The 18,225-nt window shown below is 38.6% G+C and overlaps 4 protein-coding genes across 6 annotated transcripts; 2 read left to right on the forward strand and 2 right to left on the reverse strand.

Annotated features, from left to right (window-relative positions):
- Positions 1-26: 26 nt before the first annotated feature.
- On the reverse strand, positions 27-3,304 carry grcc10 (gene rich cluster, C10 gene). Of its 2 annotated transcripts, none has more exons than XM_075458483.1 (4): positions 2,898-3,304; positions 1,842-1,895; positions 1,474-1,650; positions 27-504 (listed from the first exon to the last, which is right to left on the reverse strand). In XM_075458483.1, exons 1-4 carry the CDS (start codon positions 2,920-2,922, stop codon positions 365-367), a joined length of 396 nt encoding a protein of 131 aa, XP_075314598.1. In that variant the 5' UTR covers positions 2,923-3,304; the 3' UTR covers positions 27-364. The 2 variants fall into 2 exon arrangements, with proteins under 2 accessions (XP_075314598.1, XP_075314597.1); XM_075458482.1 differs by having other exon boundaries at positions 2,865-3,303.
- On the forward strand, positions 2,959-4,490 carry saysd1 (SAYSVFN motif domain containing 1). Its single transcript, XM_075458481.1, has 2 exons — positions 2,959-3,355; positions 4,029-4,490. Exons 1-2 carry the CDS (start codon positions 3,164-3,166, stop codon positions 4,350-4,352), a joined length of 516 nt encoding a protein of 171 aa, XP_075314596.1. The 5' UTR covers positions 2,959-3,163; the 3' UTR covers positions 4,353-4,490.
- Positions 4,491-4,947: 457 nt separating this feature from the next.
- Positions 4,948-10,009, forward strand: bpnt1 (bisphosphate nucleotidase 1). Of its 2 annotated transcripts, XM_075458478.1 has the most exons (10): positions 4,948-5,498; positions 6,253-6,374; positions 6,464-6,568; positions 6,683-6,790; positions 6,940-6,988; positions 7,320-7,403; positions 7,544-7,635; positions 7,712-7,909; positions 9,188-9,293; positions 9,452-10,009. In XM_075458478.1, exons 2-10 carry the CDS (start codon positions 6,255-6,257, stop codon positions 9,601-9,603), a joined length of 1,014 nt encoding a protein of 337 aa, XP_075314593.1. In that variant the 5' UTR covers positions 4,948-5,498; positions 6,253-6,254; the 3' UTR covers positions 9,604-10,009. The 2 variants fall into 2 exon arrangements, with proteins under 2 accessions (XP_075314593.1, XP_075314594.1); XM_075458479.1 differs by lacking the exon at positions 7,320-7,403 and having other exon boundaries at positions 4,953-5,498.
- Positions 9,704-15,961, reverse strand: LOC142374709 (serine/threonine-protein phosphatase PP1-beta catalytic subunit-like). The gene is made up of 8 exons (XM_075458477.1): positions 15,863-15,961; positions 13,914-14,045; positions 13,425-13,655; positions 13,091-13,195; positions 12,902-12,973; positions 12,496-12,647; positions 11,930-12,064; positions 9,704-11,845 (listed from the first exon to the last, which is right to left on the reverse strand). The coding sequence occupies exons 1-8, from the start codon at positions 15,945-15,947 to the stop codon at positions 11,741-11,743; spliced, it is 1,017 nt and encodes a 338-aa protein (XP_075314592.1). The 5' UTR covers positions 15,948-15,961; the 3' UTR covers positions 9,704-11,740.
- Between the last annotated feature and the right edge of the window lie 2,264 nt (positions 15,962-18,225).

Raw genomic sequence — 18,225 nt, forward strand, 5'->3', positions numbered from 1 at the left:
CACAATTTCTCCCAATACAACAGAGATTCAGAGAAAAAACATTTAATTTTACATTATAACAAAACTGACATATGGCAGCATTAAAAAAAAATTATAATTTTTTTTTAAAACAACGGTTTTAAAGGAAATGTTTTAGTGAGAATAGAAAGTGGTCATAGTGTAAAATGTAACAAATAAATACACATTAAAAAGCTAATTAAACCACAACAGAATTGGCATCTTAGTGGTAACATGTTAGCAGTTTGAAACTAAGATTTCTCCACAAAAAGAAAAATAAATAAAAAGGCATACATGATGGTCATGAGTCTATCTAAAGCGTTAAATCAAAGCACTCTTGCGTTTGAACCTGTGACGTGAACAATTCCTACGAAGCTGGGATGGCACCTCCTATAGGTGGTGTCGAAAGCGGTGGCAGGAGAAGAGACTTCAGTTTAGCAGACATGGCAGCAATTTCAGGGTCCTGGGTTTCATACATCTTCACTAGTCGGGCAAATTTTAAGACCCCTGTGAAGGAAGCAGGATCAATATCAGTTGGCAAATATGAAGAACAATTTATTAGAGATACTTAAAATCTACAGTAGATGTACAGTACTGTGCAAAGGTTTTAACCTCTAAAGGTAAAGTAAGGATGTTTTTTAAATAATGTCATGCATAGTTTAACTGCTTGACCAATAATTAATTCTCTGAATGAAAGAAGTGGCTTCTCCTTAAATTTCATTACATAACCATTGTATGATAATTACATGAATTTTAGGGAATAATTAAAAATAATAACTTGGTTCATTCGCAGTCTGTTCAAAGTGTTTGGCAGGCCGGTTGTTCCTAATGTCCCGGTGTTCTTTTATGGATTTGCACTGTCTGCTTCTTTAGCCTTTTCAAATCCTCTCAAATGGACTGAAATATAAATTCTGGAATATGGTAATCCTGTCACCTGTTGCAGGCCTTTCTGTTGTTCTCAAGGATAATTCTTTATGACTCCGGCTGTATATTTGGAAACTCCATGATGGTATTGCATAAGGCTGTCTACAAGAAGGGACAGAGCAGACTGTACTTCCTGAGGAAGCTTAGATCCTTCAATGTTTGTCACAAGATGTTGGAAATCTTCTAAAAGTCTCTGGTTGGGAATGCAATCTCCACCATAGAAAGAGGGGAAGCAGCATTAGAACCAGTGACTCAAAGAAACTGGACAAACTGATAAAGAACGCAGTTCAATAGTTTGAACTGTGCAGTAGTTACTATTGGTTGAGTCTGTAGGACAGTAAGATTTTGCAGTGTGTGAAACTCCAGATCAATGAAACTGTACTGAAAAATCTCTCATCCAATGAAAGGGTGCAGCAGTTCATTTTACTGCGCTGATTGGTTTCATGAGCCCACAATGTGTGAGCAAGGTGGTCAAGTAAGAGGTGATATCCATGAGCACACCGCCATGTCTACACTGAAGAGGTGCTATTTCTACGAGATCAAAAAGCTCACCTTCTCCCTCATTGTTGAATCCGTAAGCTTTGATAACCTCCTGTTGAATCTGGGTGGCGACAGGGAGCACAAGCTGCAGCATCTTGCCCATGTCGTTGCAAGAACTCTCTCGAGCCTCCTCCATCCGCACAGCATTCTCTGGTACGGAGAAGGCCTGGATCACTTCGCTCAAAACCACTGTGGAAGAAACAAACCACATCTGTGGTTGCTCTGCAAGTCATATGATTTCCACCTATCCTAATCAGCAAACAGAATGATACTCCAAAGATCAGGACCATCCTCAAGTCTGAATATACAGGGCTGCAAGTGTTTGTTCAACATAGAATCAGCCAAAATGGGAACTGGAAAGAGGAATATACTTATCTTACCTCTGGTCTGTTCAACAGTCAGGGTGGGTTGTTGTGCTGGAGCTGAGGCCATGTCTGCAGGGAAAGAGGGGACAACAAGGTGTGCTGAGTGGACAAAGTGAAACTGCTGTAAACAAGAGGGAGATGTAGACAGAATTTAACACAGAAAGTGAAGGCATGACTGTTAGAACAGTTTAAATAAATGTCTACATATGTGGAGAAACCTCATTTAACTTGTACACTATTACATGGTTGGTTAGATGACAACACAGTGGTGAGAAATAAATGTGCAATGTAACGTATATTCAATTTAAGTGCACTTGATATTACTTGTAGTCAAACTAATCCTTTATAATACTTCTTACATTTACAATGGTACGTGGTACAATTCATAGTAAATTACCTATATGCTTAGTTAATATGTTATGGTTGAAATACAAGAGTATAAAAGCACTTCAAATTATGCTTAAATGTGATTTAACTACAAATTTAGGGTATATTAAAATATATATGTTATAGAAATATGCTTTCAGTGCACTGTGACAAAACGGCTTTAAATTAATACACTTTAATAGTTGTAGGTGACTTTAACTTAAAGCATATTTTCTTTCAATATGTTCTAAATGAAGTGTACGGTAAAACACTTATTTCAGTCTTTGAAAAGAAAATTAGTTCAAAGCTTCTCATATATTTCTAGAGGGTACACTTTTTTGTTAGTACACTGGAAATGAACTATTTTATTTATCACCAGGGCATGTAGTCAAACCGTTCAGCATTCGTTTACCATAACAGTAAAAACTAAGAGTAACAATTAAACAATTAATACGACAAAACAATGCACGACTTAAACCGATAAAAATGAAGAAGAAGACGGCGTGATGATGAGTTGGACATCGATCGTTTGATTTCTATCAATAATTTAAAACGTAACGTCAGCCAAGAGTGTCCTAAGAGATGCCCGTCAATGGTAACAACATCTATAGGATATAGTATTCCGAAAGATTTAACCAAAGAACACGAAGCTGTTAATGTTTGAGAACTCACCACTGATGAAGAAACCCAAAGCGAATAACAAACCTGTGAAAATGCCGCAAATCAGCATCCGCTACGACAGTGGGAGTGTTTTTGCGACACGACTTCCTGCTTTGTAACAGTACGTAAACGTAAACAAACGCGTCGCAATCGTGTAACCTGAAATCTCTCTAAAAATGTCTAAAACGTGGAGGTTAACGTGAAGACACCCATTTCCTGACGCGTAAACATTTTTTAAATGACTTTACTGAAACAGGTGGAAGTTTTGAGCGAGTTGTTCTAATTTTTCCAGGCGAAAATTAAGAGTATCGATGGAGCAGAAGCTCGCAGAGTTCAGAGCCAGACGACATGCTGAAAAAGCCGTCAGGAAGAGTGAACCAGCTGGGACTGAGTCCACCGAAAAAACAGATGCGGACACAGCTGCTCAGTCTGACACGGCTGACGGTACACTAGCAGAGAAGATAGAAAACAACCGAACTGCTGCTGACGACTGTCAACGCAGGGTAAGAGATCCCATAACCCCCACCCCCCCACACACACAAAAAAATGTAAACTATTTGGCACCAAATCGCGAATGTCTTGCTCGTTAAAGTGGGAATTAAATAAAAAGTATGTGATTTTCCATTACCCCACAGACCTAAATATAGCAAAGTCTGCAAAACTGAAGTTATTCACACATTAACACAGGTGCTTAGTATCTCTGTAACTATTATTCTAATCCTTATGGAATTGATTTGCTCTCAATTGCATTTGTTATACTCTGTTATTTAGATATATTTTTACTGATTTAGCTCAATGCATACACCAGGGTTTAATAGTGCAATAAAATCTAAGTGTAGTTTTCTCATTTGAAAGTCGCTTTGGAGAAAAGCATCTGCTAAATGGCCAAATGTCATTTGAAATACTTGTCCTGTTTTAGGGCTTCGACAGTTGTATGAGGTCAATTTTTGCCTAGAATCATCATCCTGCACATGAACTCATAGAGGTTTTTGTCAGTCAAATGGTCCAAACCTCAAAAATACTTTTTTGATGTGTGATCTCTAATCTGCCGCGAGTTTTGAGTGATTTATTGAGTGAGTGTTATTAAGTTTGAACAATTTTTAAATGTTTTTGTGACATTGTAGATTTATTTTTGACGTCTCTGGCCACTGACTTTATCTTTTGTCTTCTCTTTAGGACTGTAGAGACTGGCTGCTGGACAGCAATCTCGGAAGATGGCTGGCGTCGAGACAGCTAGTCCTCTCAAACCTCACTTTGCTCAAAGTGCTACTGTGGTTGGTTCTGCTGGGTCTGTTTGTTGAGCTGGAGTTTGGCCTGCCCTTCTTTGTCATCTCCCTCTTCTACTGGCTCTACGAAGGACTCCGCAGCCCAGCTCCCCGGAAGCCTGGAGAACTGAGTGCCTATTCAGTCTTCAACCCGGACTGTCAGCCTCTACTGGGCGCACTCACTGCTGAGCAGCTGGAGGGAGAGATGGGCTACAGACCTCTGGCTAACAGATAAAATGCTTGTCATTTGCACAACTGTTGTGAATAATCAGAAATATTTAATTGAAAAATGTTAATTTTGTCTACAAATCTACTTTAATTTCAGTTTTCCTTTTTTCTTTATAACATATTAAATTTGGATTTCTTACTCACAGTTTTATTTCCATTTCTGCCTCTGTTTTATTGACTTATTCTCAAGATTTCAGTTGTGTCACAGACACAGGACATTACTTAAGGTGGTGGGAAACACATGTCAAACATAGTTGTCAAATCGAAACCATCATCGTGCACAACATGAGGAATTGGCATGTTCGTTAGATAACTAGATTTTAAAATCTGGCTATCATTTCGGACACTTGTTATCGGGGTTTGATGGAAAGTGTGTGAATCAATTAGATGTGAAATAACAGCTAAGCCTGATATGGGGGCAACTCACAGCCACAAAAAGACCACAACCTTTTCATTTAAATGAGAAAAACGGCTCCTGAACACAAACTGTAAAGCTTTTGGTTTGTAGAATTTCAGACCACACAAACTTCTTAGAAATCTTTCTAATGAATGAGCCTTTCATGAACGATTTGAACTCCAGTGTAACATTTCTTTCATTTAAAGATTTTATTTAAAAATGAATAGTAATATTTTTTTCTGTTCATTATTTAAGAGATGTAAAACTGTGACATTTCTCATCAGTGCTGAGCTTAAGATTAGTTGATCTTTTGGGAAATTGTATAAGTTTAAGTTGTATAATATATAAATATTGTATATTACAGGACTTTCTGCTTCCTCTGACCCCATATGTCCCTCAAATGTAAACCGGGTGGCGCTAGGACCCATGGTATTTTTCACGAGGAGGACGCGCTTGAATTCTTTTACAAACAAACCGAAATAGTTCACTCAAAAGCCTTTTGACAAGTTTTTTAACTGACAGAGTGTCACACTTGAGATTTGACAGATGTCAGTATTTCAGCCTGTGTCAAAGTCCATTTAATCCTTGATAAACATGTGTTTAGTGTACAAATCTCACTGAATACCAGGTCAGGCTACATTGCTAGCTAACAGTGTCTGTCGGGTGCGTAGGTGAATCTGTCTCCTGACTTGATTTTGGCTCGGAAGTCTGACATATTTTGAAAACTGTGTCGAGGTTGCAACTCTGCTAGCATCAGTAAGTATTTATCCCACTTCAGATCAAATGCACTGGGTATTTCTTGGTTATTTTTTTAATCCATCTGGCGAGGAACACTAAGCTATTTAGCCTCATTTCTTTCCATTTGCTAATCTATATGAATTACTTTAGATTATAGAGCTGTTTTTTTTTGTTTTGTTTTTTTGTTTTTTTGGGATAGCTGGACGGTGAATTGAAGCAATGGGTAAATTGGAGGAATCCATTGATTGCCCTCAGCTAAACATTTTTAATGTACATGTTTGAATCAAAAGTAATCAGGGAATGATTGCCACTGAGATCTATGAGTTAAACACATTTTTTATGTACATAAGGAGCGAAATGTTTAACTGTCTTTAACTTGACTTCATAATTAACTTAATTGTATTTTAATGTCTGTCTTCTCACAAACGTGTCTGTCAGGATACCTACAACCTTCAAGTAAATCAGAGTGAAAGAGCTGTACCTGTAGCCCAGTTTCTTCTGATAAGCAAAGCTTGGCAACCTTTAGGACGCTGGTCCTTGTAAAAGTGGTTTTATCTTCACGTTACCTATTTTTTCTTTAAAGTTGGACTACCTTTGAGTTGAGCTCTTTTGTCAAAATTAGAGTGTTTCATGTTGCTTTTTTTCCTCTTTTTTGTGTATCTTAAATGCTTCTTTTGACTGTTTACGTTGAAAGATTAAAATGTTTAACAAAATTATTCCTGATAATGCTCAACAAGTCTTCCTTCCCATCTTCCTGGAACTAATCTTCTAGCAATGTCTGGAAATCCCGCTTTGGTTATGAGGCTAGTGGCGTCTGCCTACACAGTGGCTGAGAAGGCTGGGGCCATTGTTAGGAAGGTGCTTAACAGTGGAGAACTTGGCATTGTGGCAAAGGTACGGCCCATCTGTATTTCATCTTGAAGTAACGGCAGAGCTGGAAAAAAATGAATACATTTTGACTGTATGTTTGTGCCTTCACTCAGACAGGAGCTAATGATCTGCAGACGCTGGCAGACAGACTTGCACAGCAGAGCATTTGTGCTTCATTGTCTAGATGTTTTCCTAAAATCACCATCATTGGAGAGGAGGTGAGTGAATGTACAGCTTTATTTTTGACCTGTGCTGGCCAAACCGAGTCTAATAAGATTTTCATGTATAAACCAGACAGAGCTATCGGCCACATGTGTTTTGTCTTCATACAGGACCTTCCAGCTGAAGAGATACAGGAAGATCTTATTGAGAATGGCCAGGTAGAGGCTATCCTTCATAAAAGCTGTCCAGAAGAGTTTGGAGCACTGAAAGAAGAAGAGGTAACCACCAGTAGGCTAAGAATTCAATTGATCTTGTCAGTCAAAGGTTTAGCTTTTTGAGAGTTTTTCTCTTGTTAAAAATTGGTTCAGCACAGTCTCCCGCCAGTGAACACGTACTTACTGTTAATGTGTGTGTGTTTCATTCTCAGCTAGTTGTGTGGGTTGATCCCCTCGATGGCACAAAGGAATATACTGAAGGTTGGTTCTTCAAATACACTTCTTTAAAATCCACATTCTTCCCTGTGAGTCGTTGACGTGAGATCCAGTTCCCCTTGATAAGCGCAGCACATTTGGCAGTGTGATGACTCAAATGCAGCCACTGCATGTTTTCACTGCAGCCAAACTTAAATCTGAGCATGGAAGTTATTGGTACTTGGTTTCAAAATGCTCTCTTTGCATCAGTGTGTTGGGTTGTTTTCTGGTTCTGAAGCGTCAGAGCTTCACTATCCCTTTCATATTTTTTGCTTCTCTTTGTGTATCCCTGCTCGTGCTATCTACCTTTCTCTGATTCTCTCTTTGCTGACCCCAGCGTCAAGGTGTCTTCATCTCCAAGGTGTAGGCCAGATACCAAAGAAAGGGCTGGACACCTCTCAGACTTACAACACAGCTTTCTGTATGGAAAGGCAAAGATAAACCCTGGCAGTGTAGACAATTCATCATTTTGGCCTCATCAAAAATAATTATTTGTGAGGGAAAGGGCAGTACAACAGTTTTGGGACTTCTGTCTTACATCCTCCTGCTTATTGACTTCAGGTCTCTTGGACAATGTGACGGTGCTTATCGGTATTGCTTATGGAGGCAGACCCATTGCAGGCGTCATCAACCAACCTTTCTACAACTACCAGGTAAAAACCAGAGTAAAATATCTGCAGCTGTGCTTTTAAAGATGTGATTCGATCAATGGCAACGTTCTTCCCACAGCTTGGAGCAGGAGCGGCTTTAGGAAGAACCATGTGGGGAATAGTGGGACTGGGAGCCTTTGGATTCCAGCTGCAGGAAGTTCCAGGTGATAGACGGATTGTCACTACCACCCGTTCCCATAGCAACAAGGTGGTAACAGACTGCGTAAATGCCATGGAGCCTCATGAAGTTATAAGAGTGGGTGGTGCTGGAAACAAGGTGAGCTGGATTTAGAATATGTTAGAATATAGGCTGAGACAATACTTCAGGGTGTGTTCTGTCACAGCAGCTTGCACATTTAGCTAATCCTTAGTTCAGTTTCTTTTTTTGGTATCACTGCGTCTTCATACAGTGGTTGGAATGGTTATTTCTTTAAAACTCGCAAAGTAAATGTCAGCAGTTCACAAGTTTACAGAGGCTTTCCTGATTTTATTATGTTTCAGATTCATGTTTCAATAGAATTCAGTTCAAATCTTTTCTCAGTCTGTTTACATTTCTTTGCAATGATGCAGCAAAAACAAGTTGGTGGAGTTTTTCTTCTTAAATTCTTCGCTTAATACTTTGTCAAAGTACCTTTTGCAGCAGTGGCAGCCTCGTGTCCTCTTAGGAATGACGCAAAAGGCTCGTCATACCTTTCCTTTGGAAATGTCTTCTATTCTTGGCAGCAACATTCAAGCTCAGCCTGGTTGGATAGGGAGTGCTCAAAGCTATGTTCAGGTCTCGCTGGGCCACGGTCGACTTTTCAACGCCTTTGTTTTCTTGAATGTACGCTTCAGGTCTGGACTTTGTTGAAATAGAAAATGTTGTCCATTATTACCGCTTATCCTGCCAAGTTGTTGCAGAATGTTTGACTGTAGGTGCGGTTTTATTTAATCGGGTGGGGCTCAGTGTTGGTTTCCTCCACACGCTGGATCATTGGTTTGTTGCTTGTTTTTCAGATCAAGGCATTTCATTCTTGATATTTTTGTTTGGCAGGGCATCATAATTTATGAAGTCTGTTGATGGTTAGCATGTCTCAGCATGTCTTCCTTGATACAATTCTGTCTTGCAGATCAATAGATGATTCTTTAATCCTTATGGGTTGGTTTCCCTCTGATTTATTCCATCAACTGTGGAACCTTAATCCTGTCTAATAAGATTCCTTAGGGACAGGTGGACTGTGATCATATTGTAGATAGGTCTCCTCTGGTACACGTAGGACACATCATAGATATACTTATGTCAATGGGACAGTTCTATCTCCTAATTTGAGTAAGATAAACAAACAGCCTAAAAACCATTTTAGCTTTGCCTTTGTGAAGCATTGTGTTTAGACTGGTGTGAGGGAGAAAACTGAATCCATTTAAAGATGAGTTTGAAACAACATGGGGAAAATTGGCACTACACATCCAAACAGGAGAACTGGACCATGAAGTTGAATTTCATTACAACAAAAAATGCATTTTAGAAATAATCAGTACACTTCATTTAACTTTGTTATTTGACTCCACTCTGCAGATAATCCAGCTTGTTGAGGGGAAGGCTTCTGCTTATGTTTTTGCTAGTCCAGGGTGCAAGAAGTGGGATACTTGTGCTCCTGAGGCTATCCTGCACGCTGTTGGAGGTAAAGAAAAAACACAATTTTTTTCTCTCTAATTTTAAATGTACACGAGTTAATCTGTCTTTACATGTAAGAACATGTAGTTTCCTGGTCTTAAAATTGTTTTGAAAAATGTGTTGTTTTTTAAAAATATTTTACCATTTACTCCTTTTCTCATGCAGGTAAACTGACAGACATGTATGGAAATGCTTACCACTATGATGCTGATGTAAAGCACATGAACTCTGCTGGTGTTCTTGCCACACTATGCAACCATGAGTACTACGTCAGCAGGGTGCCACAGTCCGTGCTGCAAGCCCTAAAATCTGACTGAGTTGTGCTGTTATCTCCTGTGGTGCAGAAAATGTCTTGGATTCACACGTAGAAGTCCTGTTCAGCAACATTATGTAAAAATGTTATGAGGCATTTCAATATTTTTCTCCTTTTAAGTCAACATTTTGATTTATTTCAATTTAATCACATGTAAATAGACATGAGCAAACATTTAGAAAATATTTTTTAATCCAGTGCCTGAGACAGAGTCTCACTGTTTATGCACTTAACAATATTACAGTCACAAACAGAAAGAAAGCTCAACAGCACTTCCATTTTTTTCACCTGTTTGAAACAAATTAAAACATATCTGGTCGTTTTTACATACTGTTTCCAATTTGAAGACTTACAGAATTACATGGAAAATAAGGATGTAAATAAATAAAATGACCTAGCTTTAATGTTCATTGGTAAGCTGGAGATGATTTACTGTACTTCGTTCAATAACCACTATGTGAAAATGGTGTAATATTAACAGCAGAATGCCAACAACAAACAAAATCCTATAATCTGGAACTCTTTGCACTGTCATGCAATCACTGGAAGCACAACAGTGTTCAGTGTGTAAAGAGCAGAAGACTCAGCTGAGCTGTGAACACTATAAAAATGAATCCTGTACTTTAAGACATCATCTCACAGAAAGAAATGCCTTGTTCTTCACCTTCCTCTTGTATACCTCCTTCACTGTTTTTCTACACATCTACAGAATTTACCACACTAAAGGGCACAAACTCACTCAAGATCAATCACAAGTTAGTTTGTATCCTATAAACATTGAACTCACACCAGAACAAGATAGGACCCATGTACACAGCTGCATTACATTTTTCCATATTTTATAAACGATGGAAATTCAGTTAATTAACAACCACAAATGCTCGATCAGGGATGGGAAGTATAAAAATGGTAAACACAGAAACAACTGATCTGATGAGCAGGTATACAAATGCCTGACTAAAGGCAGAGCATTGGTTGACTTTGGCCATTCTATGTCAAAGAAGTTTTATTTGCCATTGCAAATATGTTTACTTGTACATAGCAAGATTTCCTGCAATATTTATTGCACTTAGGTCATCAAAATCTCTGGATTTTATATACCTCCATGGAGAGAAAAACATTCATGAGTCGCGGGGAAAGTGACAGCTGTCATGTCTGTGGATGATTATTACATAAAATTTTACATTTTGGGAAATATTCTAAGTTACTTTTGCCAAAAGTTAGATGAGAATACTGTTTGTTAAATATATTTAGCTGAAGCCAGCAGTTCAGACGCAATAATGGAAAGAAGTTAGAAAGTACAGCTCAGTTTAGATCATTCAAATCAATCTACTGGCAGATATAAAACTCGATAGCTAATATTTGCTGTCACATTTCTTTAATTGGTGCACATTTTCTTTTATTTGGAACAAGTAGCTCCCTGGTGGTTATAAGGCTGTGGGTCTTCACCAAAGAATAATCATCCATTTGCCAGTTTTTGCACCTTGAACTGGACAAATAAAACTTAATGCTGCATTTTAAACAGCTATTATAGGTGACCGAAGTTACTTTTAGTTAGCAATCTTTTTGCCAAGCTAAGTTTTGACTGGAGGTTGTTGTTTTATGTTTGACAAATGACAATGATATCGATCACATCTGACTCTTGGCAGGAATATATTAACATATTTCACAAAATGTCTTTATTACTTCATGAAGTCTAACACTATTGCAGATATATAAGAGCGAGGCAGGAAGTATTGGCCCTGCAGGCTTGTAGAATTTGTGGATTGTATATCAGGTCTGACAAAGAAGTCATATCAATCACACGAGCGTGCATGCATTCACAAAATAACGATGAAAATTGTTAATCTGAAGGCAAAGAAGCCTCTTTGCTCATTCTACAAGAGACTGGAATAAATAATCCTGAATGGGTTGAGTAGTAGGAATAAGGGTTGAGTAAATGCATTCATGGCATCCAAGAAATGGAAAAAATACCACTCGTGTTCATAAAAATACCCACAGAACAAGCAAAAAGACTCCAGGAGTTTCTATTTACACAAGAAGCTGACAGAGAGAAGGCCCGAGTGTTTGATGCAGCCTGCAGGGATGTGGTCCAGAGACCAGCCAGAGGGAGGGGGAGCAGGAGAGTCGGGGCCGGACGTTCACCTCTTTTTAGGTGCCTGAGTGGTGCGAGGCGGTGTGACAGGGCGTCCTGTAGTCATGCCGCCATACTGGTACTTAGCTTTTTTCTCTGATGGCTTCAGAATCTGAAAGAGAATATTTTTATATTGATAAATAGAACTACATAAGTGGAACTTATGTGGCACTATGAGATGCACTGAGTTCTCTACCTGGAAGGAGCACATAAGGGACTCGTCCACACTCATCATGCCGCCTGCGTTGTCAAACTCCCCGCAGTAGTTGGGAGCTGAAAACAGAGTCACCAGCTGCCGCTTTGCAAAGAACTCATAGCCATCTTCTACAACCTGTTGGGAGGCAGGTTTAGAGCCGAGACCGCTCGACAGCTGAGAACAATTTGGCAACTGCTTTCCAAATCAAATTAGTTAAATGCCAAAATGAACTGATTCAGACTTTCCAAATGGGAATAAGTGCTGTTTTTCTTTACCTTCTTTGTACACAGACTATGTGAAAGTACTGCAAGAATATCTCTGGACTGTTTTGAGTAACTTTCACTGCTCTTATTCACCCAAAAAGGTTTAAAAAACAATTACTATTAATGTTATTAATATTTTGGTGACAGCGTGTAATATACATTAGCAGAAAATTTGCCTTGACTTAAATGATGTGACAGATATATTAATTCAAATAAAACCTGTATTAAACTTATACAGCTTATAAATCTGGTGTAATTATTTCTTTATTGAAATCTAAACTTCAGTCGTAGCCCAAGAGTTACCTGATGTGCCCGGCAGATGAGGTCCAGGTCATGGCGGTTGAGGAACTTGCTGACCACATCAGCCCCGAAAGTGAAGGAGACTCCCCGGTCATTCTCCCCCCAGCCCTGCACGTCTTTATCTGGGTCCGACCACAACAAGTCACACAGCAAACCTGGAACAAAGATGAACTTGTTCAGAAATGCAAGCAATAGTAGAAATTAGACTGATAAATACATCCTCTGCAAGTACAGATAAACACCAAAGTAACAATGAGTGTGGTTACACATACAGATAAGGTATATATGTATATATATATCTATATATATCTATATATATATAGATATATATATAAAACAAAGCTTGTAGTGGGGTATCATTGCAAGATATTCTAGAAATGTTCATTTGGATACGGATAATAAAATCAACCTGTGTCTGGGACATCAGTGGGTCTCATGATGCGTCGGATTTGTTCCATGGACTGCAGATCAGGTGAGAGTCCTGAGGAAAAAGAAGAATGACACGTTAATGAATAATGCTCCAGTAAAATAAAGGAAAGCAATGCTAAATGTTACCAAATTACTCAAGTTGAGGCAAAAAAAAAGATGCTTCACAAACCTCCATGACAGCAAAAGATCTTTTCGTCAATTATAGCAGCAATGGGCAGACAGTTGAAACAGTCTGTGAACGTCTTCCAGAGCTTTATGTTGAACCTACGCTTGCCTGGGAAAATGAAGAGAACACAAAAAACTGAAAAACAAAGTAAATCGTCTTTGTAAATTTTACATTTGGGAGAAAAGAAGTGGATTTAGATTCAGATGTCAAAGTTTATGCTCTTTGCGTCATCCATAGCAACCGGAAATGTCCTTTTTTTCTCTTTGTGTTCCTTAGTTAAAACAAACACAAAATATGTAACACACTGTATCACTGAAGTGATATTTTTTCAACTTACATTCATCATAGAAGCCGTAGATGCGATTGATGGAGGCACACTCGTGGTTCCCCCTGAGCAGGAAAAAATTTTCAGGGTATTTGATCTTGTAGGCAAGCAGCAGACAAATGGTCTCCAACGACTGCTTCCCTCTGTCCACGTAATCGCCCAGGAACAGATAGTTGGCTTCTGGAGGGAAGCCTCCATACTCAAATAGCCTAAGCAAGTCTGTGTACTGTCCATGGATATCACCTGGAATTAAATGTTCAACTTGAATTACATATATACAGCAGAGAAGCTGAGGACTACTAAAATACTAAAATCTTAATTCAACTGAAGACTGTTATCTAACAATTTTACAGTATAATAATTGCATATTTTGTGTGTGTGCATTTTAAAAGATAAACAACAAGTAAAACTTAGAGACACATGATGAGATAGTGAGTATATTAGATAAATAAGAGAAACAAATTAATGAAAAAACAAAAGACAACTCTTGCTGGTTCTCACCACAGATTTTAAGAGGGGCCTCGAGTTCTAGCAGAATCGGCTGACTCAGGAAAATCTCTCTGGATTTGATGCAGAGCCCCCGAACCTCAGCCTCCGTCATCTGTACGACCTTCCCTGGACGACATCCTCGCACTGCAACAACAAAGTTAAAACGTTTCTTGGAATATGAAACTTTATACTTGTCAACAATCCCAAAGATTCCTAATTAAAGAGAATGATTTTCAAACACATTTTTGTGCATGAAACGTTCATTACAAAATTTGAAAAATGTCATTTTTTGCAGCATCATTTGCTTTACTATTGGCCAGGTTTCCCTTTTCTCCAGTCGACATGGATTGCTGTGAACTGTTAAGTACAAGCAAGAACAGCTTGTTGGCTCTGCTGGAGGTGTGTGAGTGAGTGGGGGCGGTGTGCAGGGCAGGATCATGTATCAAGAGAAAAACAAGCTTGCTAAGTAATGTGAGAGCACTGGCCATTATTGAAAAAGATGGTAAAAAATGTTTTGAAAATTCTTAAAGGTATACAAAGCGGAATGTTTCTAATATAACAACATTTAGATTTACACCAAAGGAGTCCCTCTTGATCATTTAAAAGTGAGTGGTTGTCGTTGAGATGCAGCTTTTATGACAGAGGGTATGTAGACACCAGTCAATGACAGAGAGCAGGTGTGAAAACAGTAAAACCAGTGTTCAGTTCATACACGTGTTCAATTCGGCAGAATGTGGACTTTGACCCTCCCTCTGGGGTTGTGCAGAGGTCTGGACGTACTTGGTTGTGCTTCAGGACATAAACATTGTGAAACAATCTGGAAACTATGGTAAATTTCTATGATTTATGGCTTTGTTTGTTGAGACAGCACTTCCTTGAACATTGTTGCTGTTGAGGAAGGACCAAGTTTGAAACCATGAGTTGACTTCATATGCCAAGCTAAATACATAAGCTGATTTTAATGAATATAGGTAAAATTTGTAATTAACCTGCACCTTTTTTCCACACATCTTTGGGAAATTGGAACTGACTAGTGGGCATTGCACACTTTTTGCTATGTCGCCTTCAGTTCAATTTCATTTTTAGCTTATTTTACCTCATGCTGCCTAATAGATTTTCACACCTCAGCATAGATTAAAAACAACTTCAGGCCACACCTTCCCTCATAACAAACACAAATAAAAAGGAAAATGACTAAACTCCAATAATAATTCAAGTTCATATGGTTTACAATCGGAAAATGTGCAGTGAAATAATAAGAAGGTCGTAATCATTCTCAATGATGCTGCGATAATGATCTATAGAAAATACTTGAAAACGTATTAATAAAATAAAAATATTTAAATACACTTAATGGAGTCCATTTATAAGAGGATAGTGAACTAAAGATAGGTGCACATCTGAACTGCAGACTACAGGTGAAAAAAGAATAAGATATTTGTATTAGGTTAGTGAGGGGGTGTGTCGGGGAGGTAGCAGCTTCGTTACTGTAGCTACCTGCCCTGGCAACGAGAGCCGTTAGTGTTACTAAGCAACCACAACATTCCACGGTTCCACTATACTGCGTTTTAATGAGGTAACACTAATCTGTCTCTGCTACTCAGATGGTTTTTCTTTTAAAAACGTTAAGTTAAAACACTAGTTAGCTTTCACTATGTGTTCAAGCTATTCTGTCACCACTCTCTCAATTGGCAGGTAATGCTAGGACTATTTATAACTAGTTATTAAACGGACAGAGAGAGCTACTAGTTACTGAGACATTCTAACGTTTAGAATATTGGGGTGTCTTTAACGCAGTGGCTGGCTTTCAGCTTGGTGATGAGTATCACTAATAGCTGAGGGTGCGATGCTATGTCGTAAGTTGCAGGTTACACACAAATAAAAACAGTAAACAAACAGAACAATACGGTCGTCCTTTCGGCTAAAACACAAAAATGCACAACATCGCAATGCTAACCTACCTTCCAGTAACCGAGAAATTAGGCTGTCAACGTTCAGCTCGCTCTCCGCCATGATTCTGACACACACAGGCACGTCAGTGGGCATCTACTACCCCGTGTGTTGACTTCGAGGCTTGAAAAAGGAGGAGGAACCTCAGTGCTGACCCAGTTTCTGTGTAAAACTCATATTTTTCATTCAGGCCACCCAAAGGAGACATGTATGTTTAAGATATTCACATTTCACTCTGTAAAAATGTTAGAATGAGGGGTGATTTTTATGGTCAGGGGGGAACTATGACATGTTAATCATGGACATAGGGATGTGGATTCACCCTGGAATCCATTTAGGTTTTCCTACCCATGGAAATACTTTTGCAGGCAACAATTCAAATCCTAATAAAAATATCATGGGGTAAAAGTACAAGGGTTCTTTGCTGCTGTGAAGTCACACTGGCGAATATTTTAAATGACCCCCGATGAGTCAACTCAAACATGTAAAATGTACATGTTTTTACCAATGGGATTATATCCAACTCTTGACATTTTCCATCTAGGAACTAAAAAGTCCAAAATACCTTTAATGAAGTACATCAGCATTGATATGGTAGCAGTTGTATTGCATCAATAAATAAAAATGAGCATAGAGATATATACACAACACCTACTTTCATGTAGAACAATGAAATACACAAATAATATAAAATTTCTTTGCAATACAAAAGAAATTTGAATATTTTACAACCTTGTAGCACAGTTAAACCACATTTCCTATGCTGAAATGAAATATGTGAGTCTCTAAGTCTGACAGGGCTTCCACCGCATCTGAACATCCATATTCCATTATTTAGTTGTATGCAGCTTTCAGGCAGATTCAAACAAGCTGACTGACATGAACAAAAATGCTGCAAAACTGCTACAGACCCTGGTATCTTTGATAGGGGATTTGTTTTCTGATTTCAGCTGTAAATACTGTTAAACTAAACTATTCAAAAGTTAGTTACTTTTATCTTCTCTCCGTCTTTCTCCATGTTGTATTTCCGACGTTGAAAGTGGGACAGAATAAGCCAGGAGACTATAATACCCGCCAGCAAACACACAATTCCCACAACTACTGGCACCCACACAGGCACGGAGACAGGGCACTCGGGCAAAACACTGTGACTGGTGGTGGTGGAGGAGGTGGTGGTAGTGGTAGTGGTAGTGATGTCTGTAATTGGAGCAGTGGTGGTAACAGGTGGACTGTTGATCTTAGTGAAGATGAAGGGACTGGCCTACAGGAAAGATAAAATGGTTAGTAACTGGAAAACAGTCTGATTATATAAAATAATGCATAAGAGCCACACTGCAGTGCAGATTAAGTGTTGTATTAATGTATCATGTAATCATATGATATGTGGGAATATTTAAATCAAAATTCAGGTCTTAGAGGAGGACCAGAATACACAAAGTTACATGTAGTCTGTAAAAAGACAAAGAAGCTTGGAATGTCATAAACTAGCTGGCTTCAAAATTTTGACAGTTATAGAAGCATGCTGTCTTTCACAGGACTTACGCAAACAAAGCTCTCTATCTTACCTTGGTTGGGCATCTCAGTTTGATAGATGAATTGAACTTCTGTTGGAAGTTCTTATTTCCCAGAGGTTCCAGCTGTAAGAAAAACAAGCAATTGTTAACAGCTCAAGTGATATTTAAGATAAAATCCAGAGTTATATGATAAACGATTAAGTCGTAATTCTGATGAATTCTGACGTTTGTTTATTTTTCATGAAATCTGTGCTATATCCCTATAACTTGGTGTGAAAAATTACCAAAGTTACAGCAAATGAAGCAAATCTCCAAATAGAAGACCGATCTGGGTGTGACAAAGACTTCTTTTGTGACAATTTTAAGTCATTCATGATGCAAGCCAATATCCCCAATAGCAATTAGTGACAGTGTGATCAACGCATAATGACATAGTACTGTATGGCACTGTAAATGCTTTCTTTTTTTAATTCTGTAACTCATTTTACCATGTTGTTCCAAAGGGAGCGAGCCATCAGTGTTTGGGCTCGCTGGCTGAGATGGAAGCAGTCAGCACTGAAGAAGGAGCGGTCAGGACGGCCATCCTGAGGAAAAGGTATTGAAAATGTTTCACATTTAAGACATACTGGTTTTATTACTTTAGGCAGTAACTGTCATTCTCCATGTTTTTTTGTGTGTGGGCTTCTAGTCCTATGGTTTCAGTGTTTCTTGGTTCTTTGATTTGCTCTCTGTTTTGTGTTTGAACGCTGTTTGGATTTTTCTATCCTTTGGATTTTTGGTCCTTTCTATGGTTTTATTGTAGCTCTGTTCTGTGTTCTTGGTTGGAATTTGTGCTTCATCTCTTGCGTTCTACCATCAGT

The sequence above is a fragment of the Odontesthes bonariensis genome, chromosome 24 (genome assembly GCF_027942865.1).
Source record: "Odontesthes bonariensis isolate fOdoBon6 chromosome 24, fOdoBon6.hap1, whole genome shotgun sequence".
Classification (NCBI taxonomy): domain Eukaryota; kingdom Metazoa; phylum Chordata; class Actinopteri; order Atheriniformes; family Atherinopsidae; genus Odontesthes; species Odontesthes bonariensis.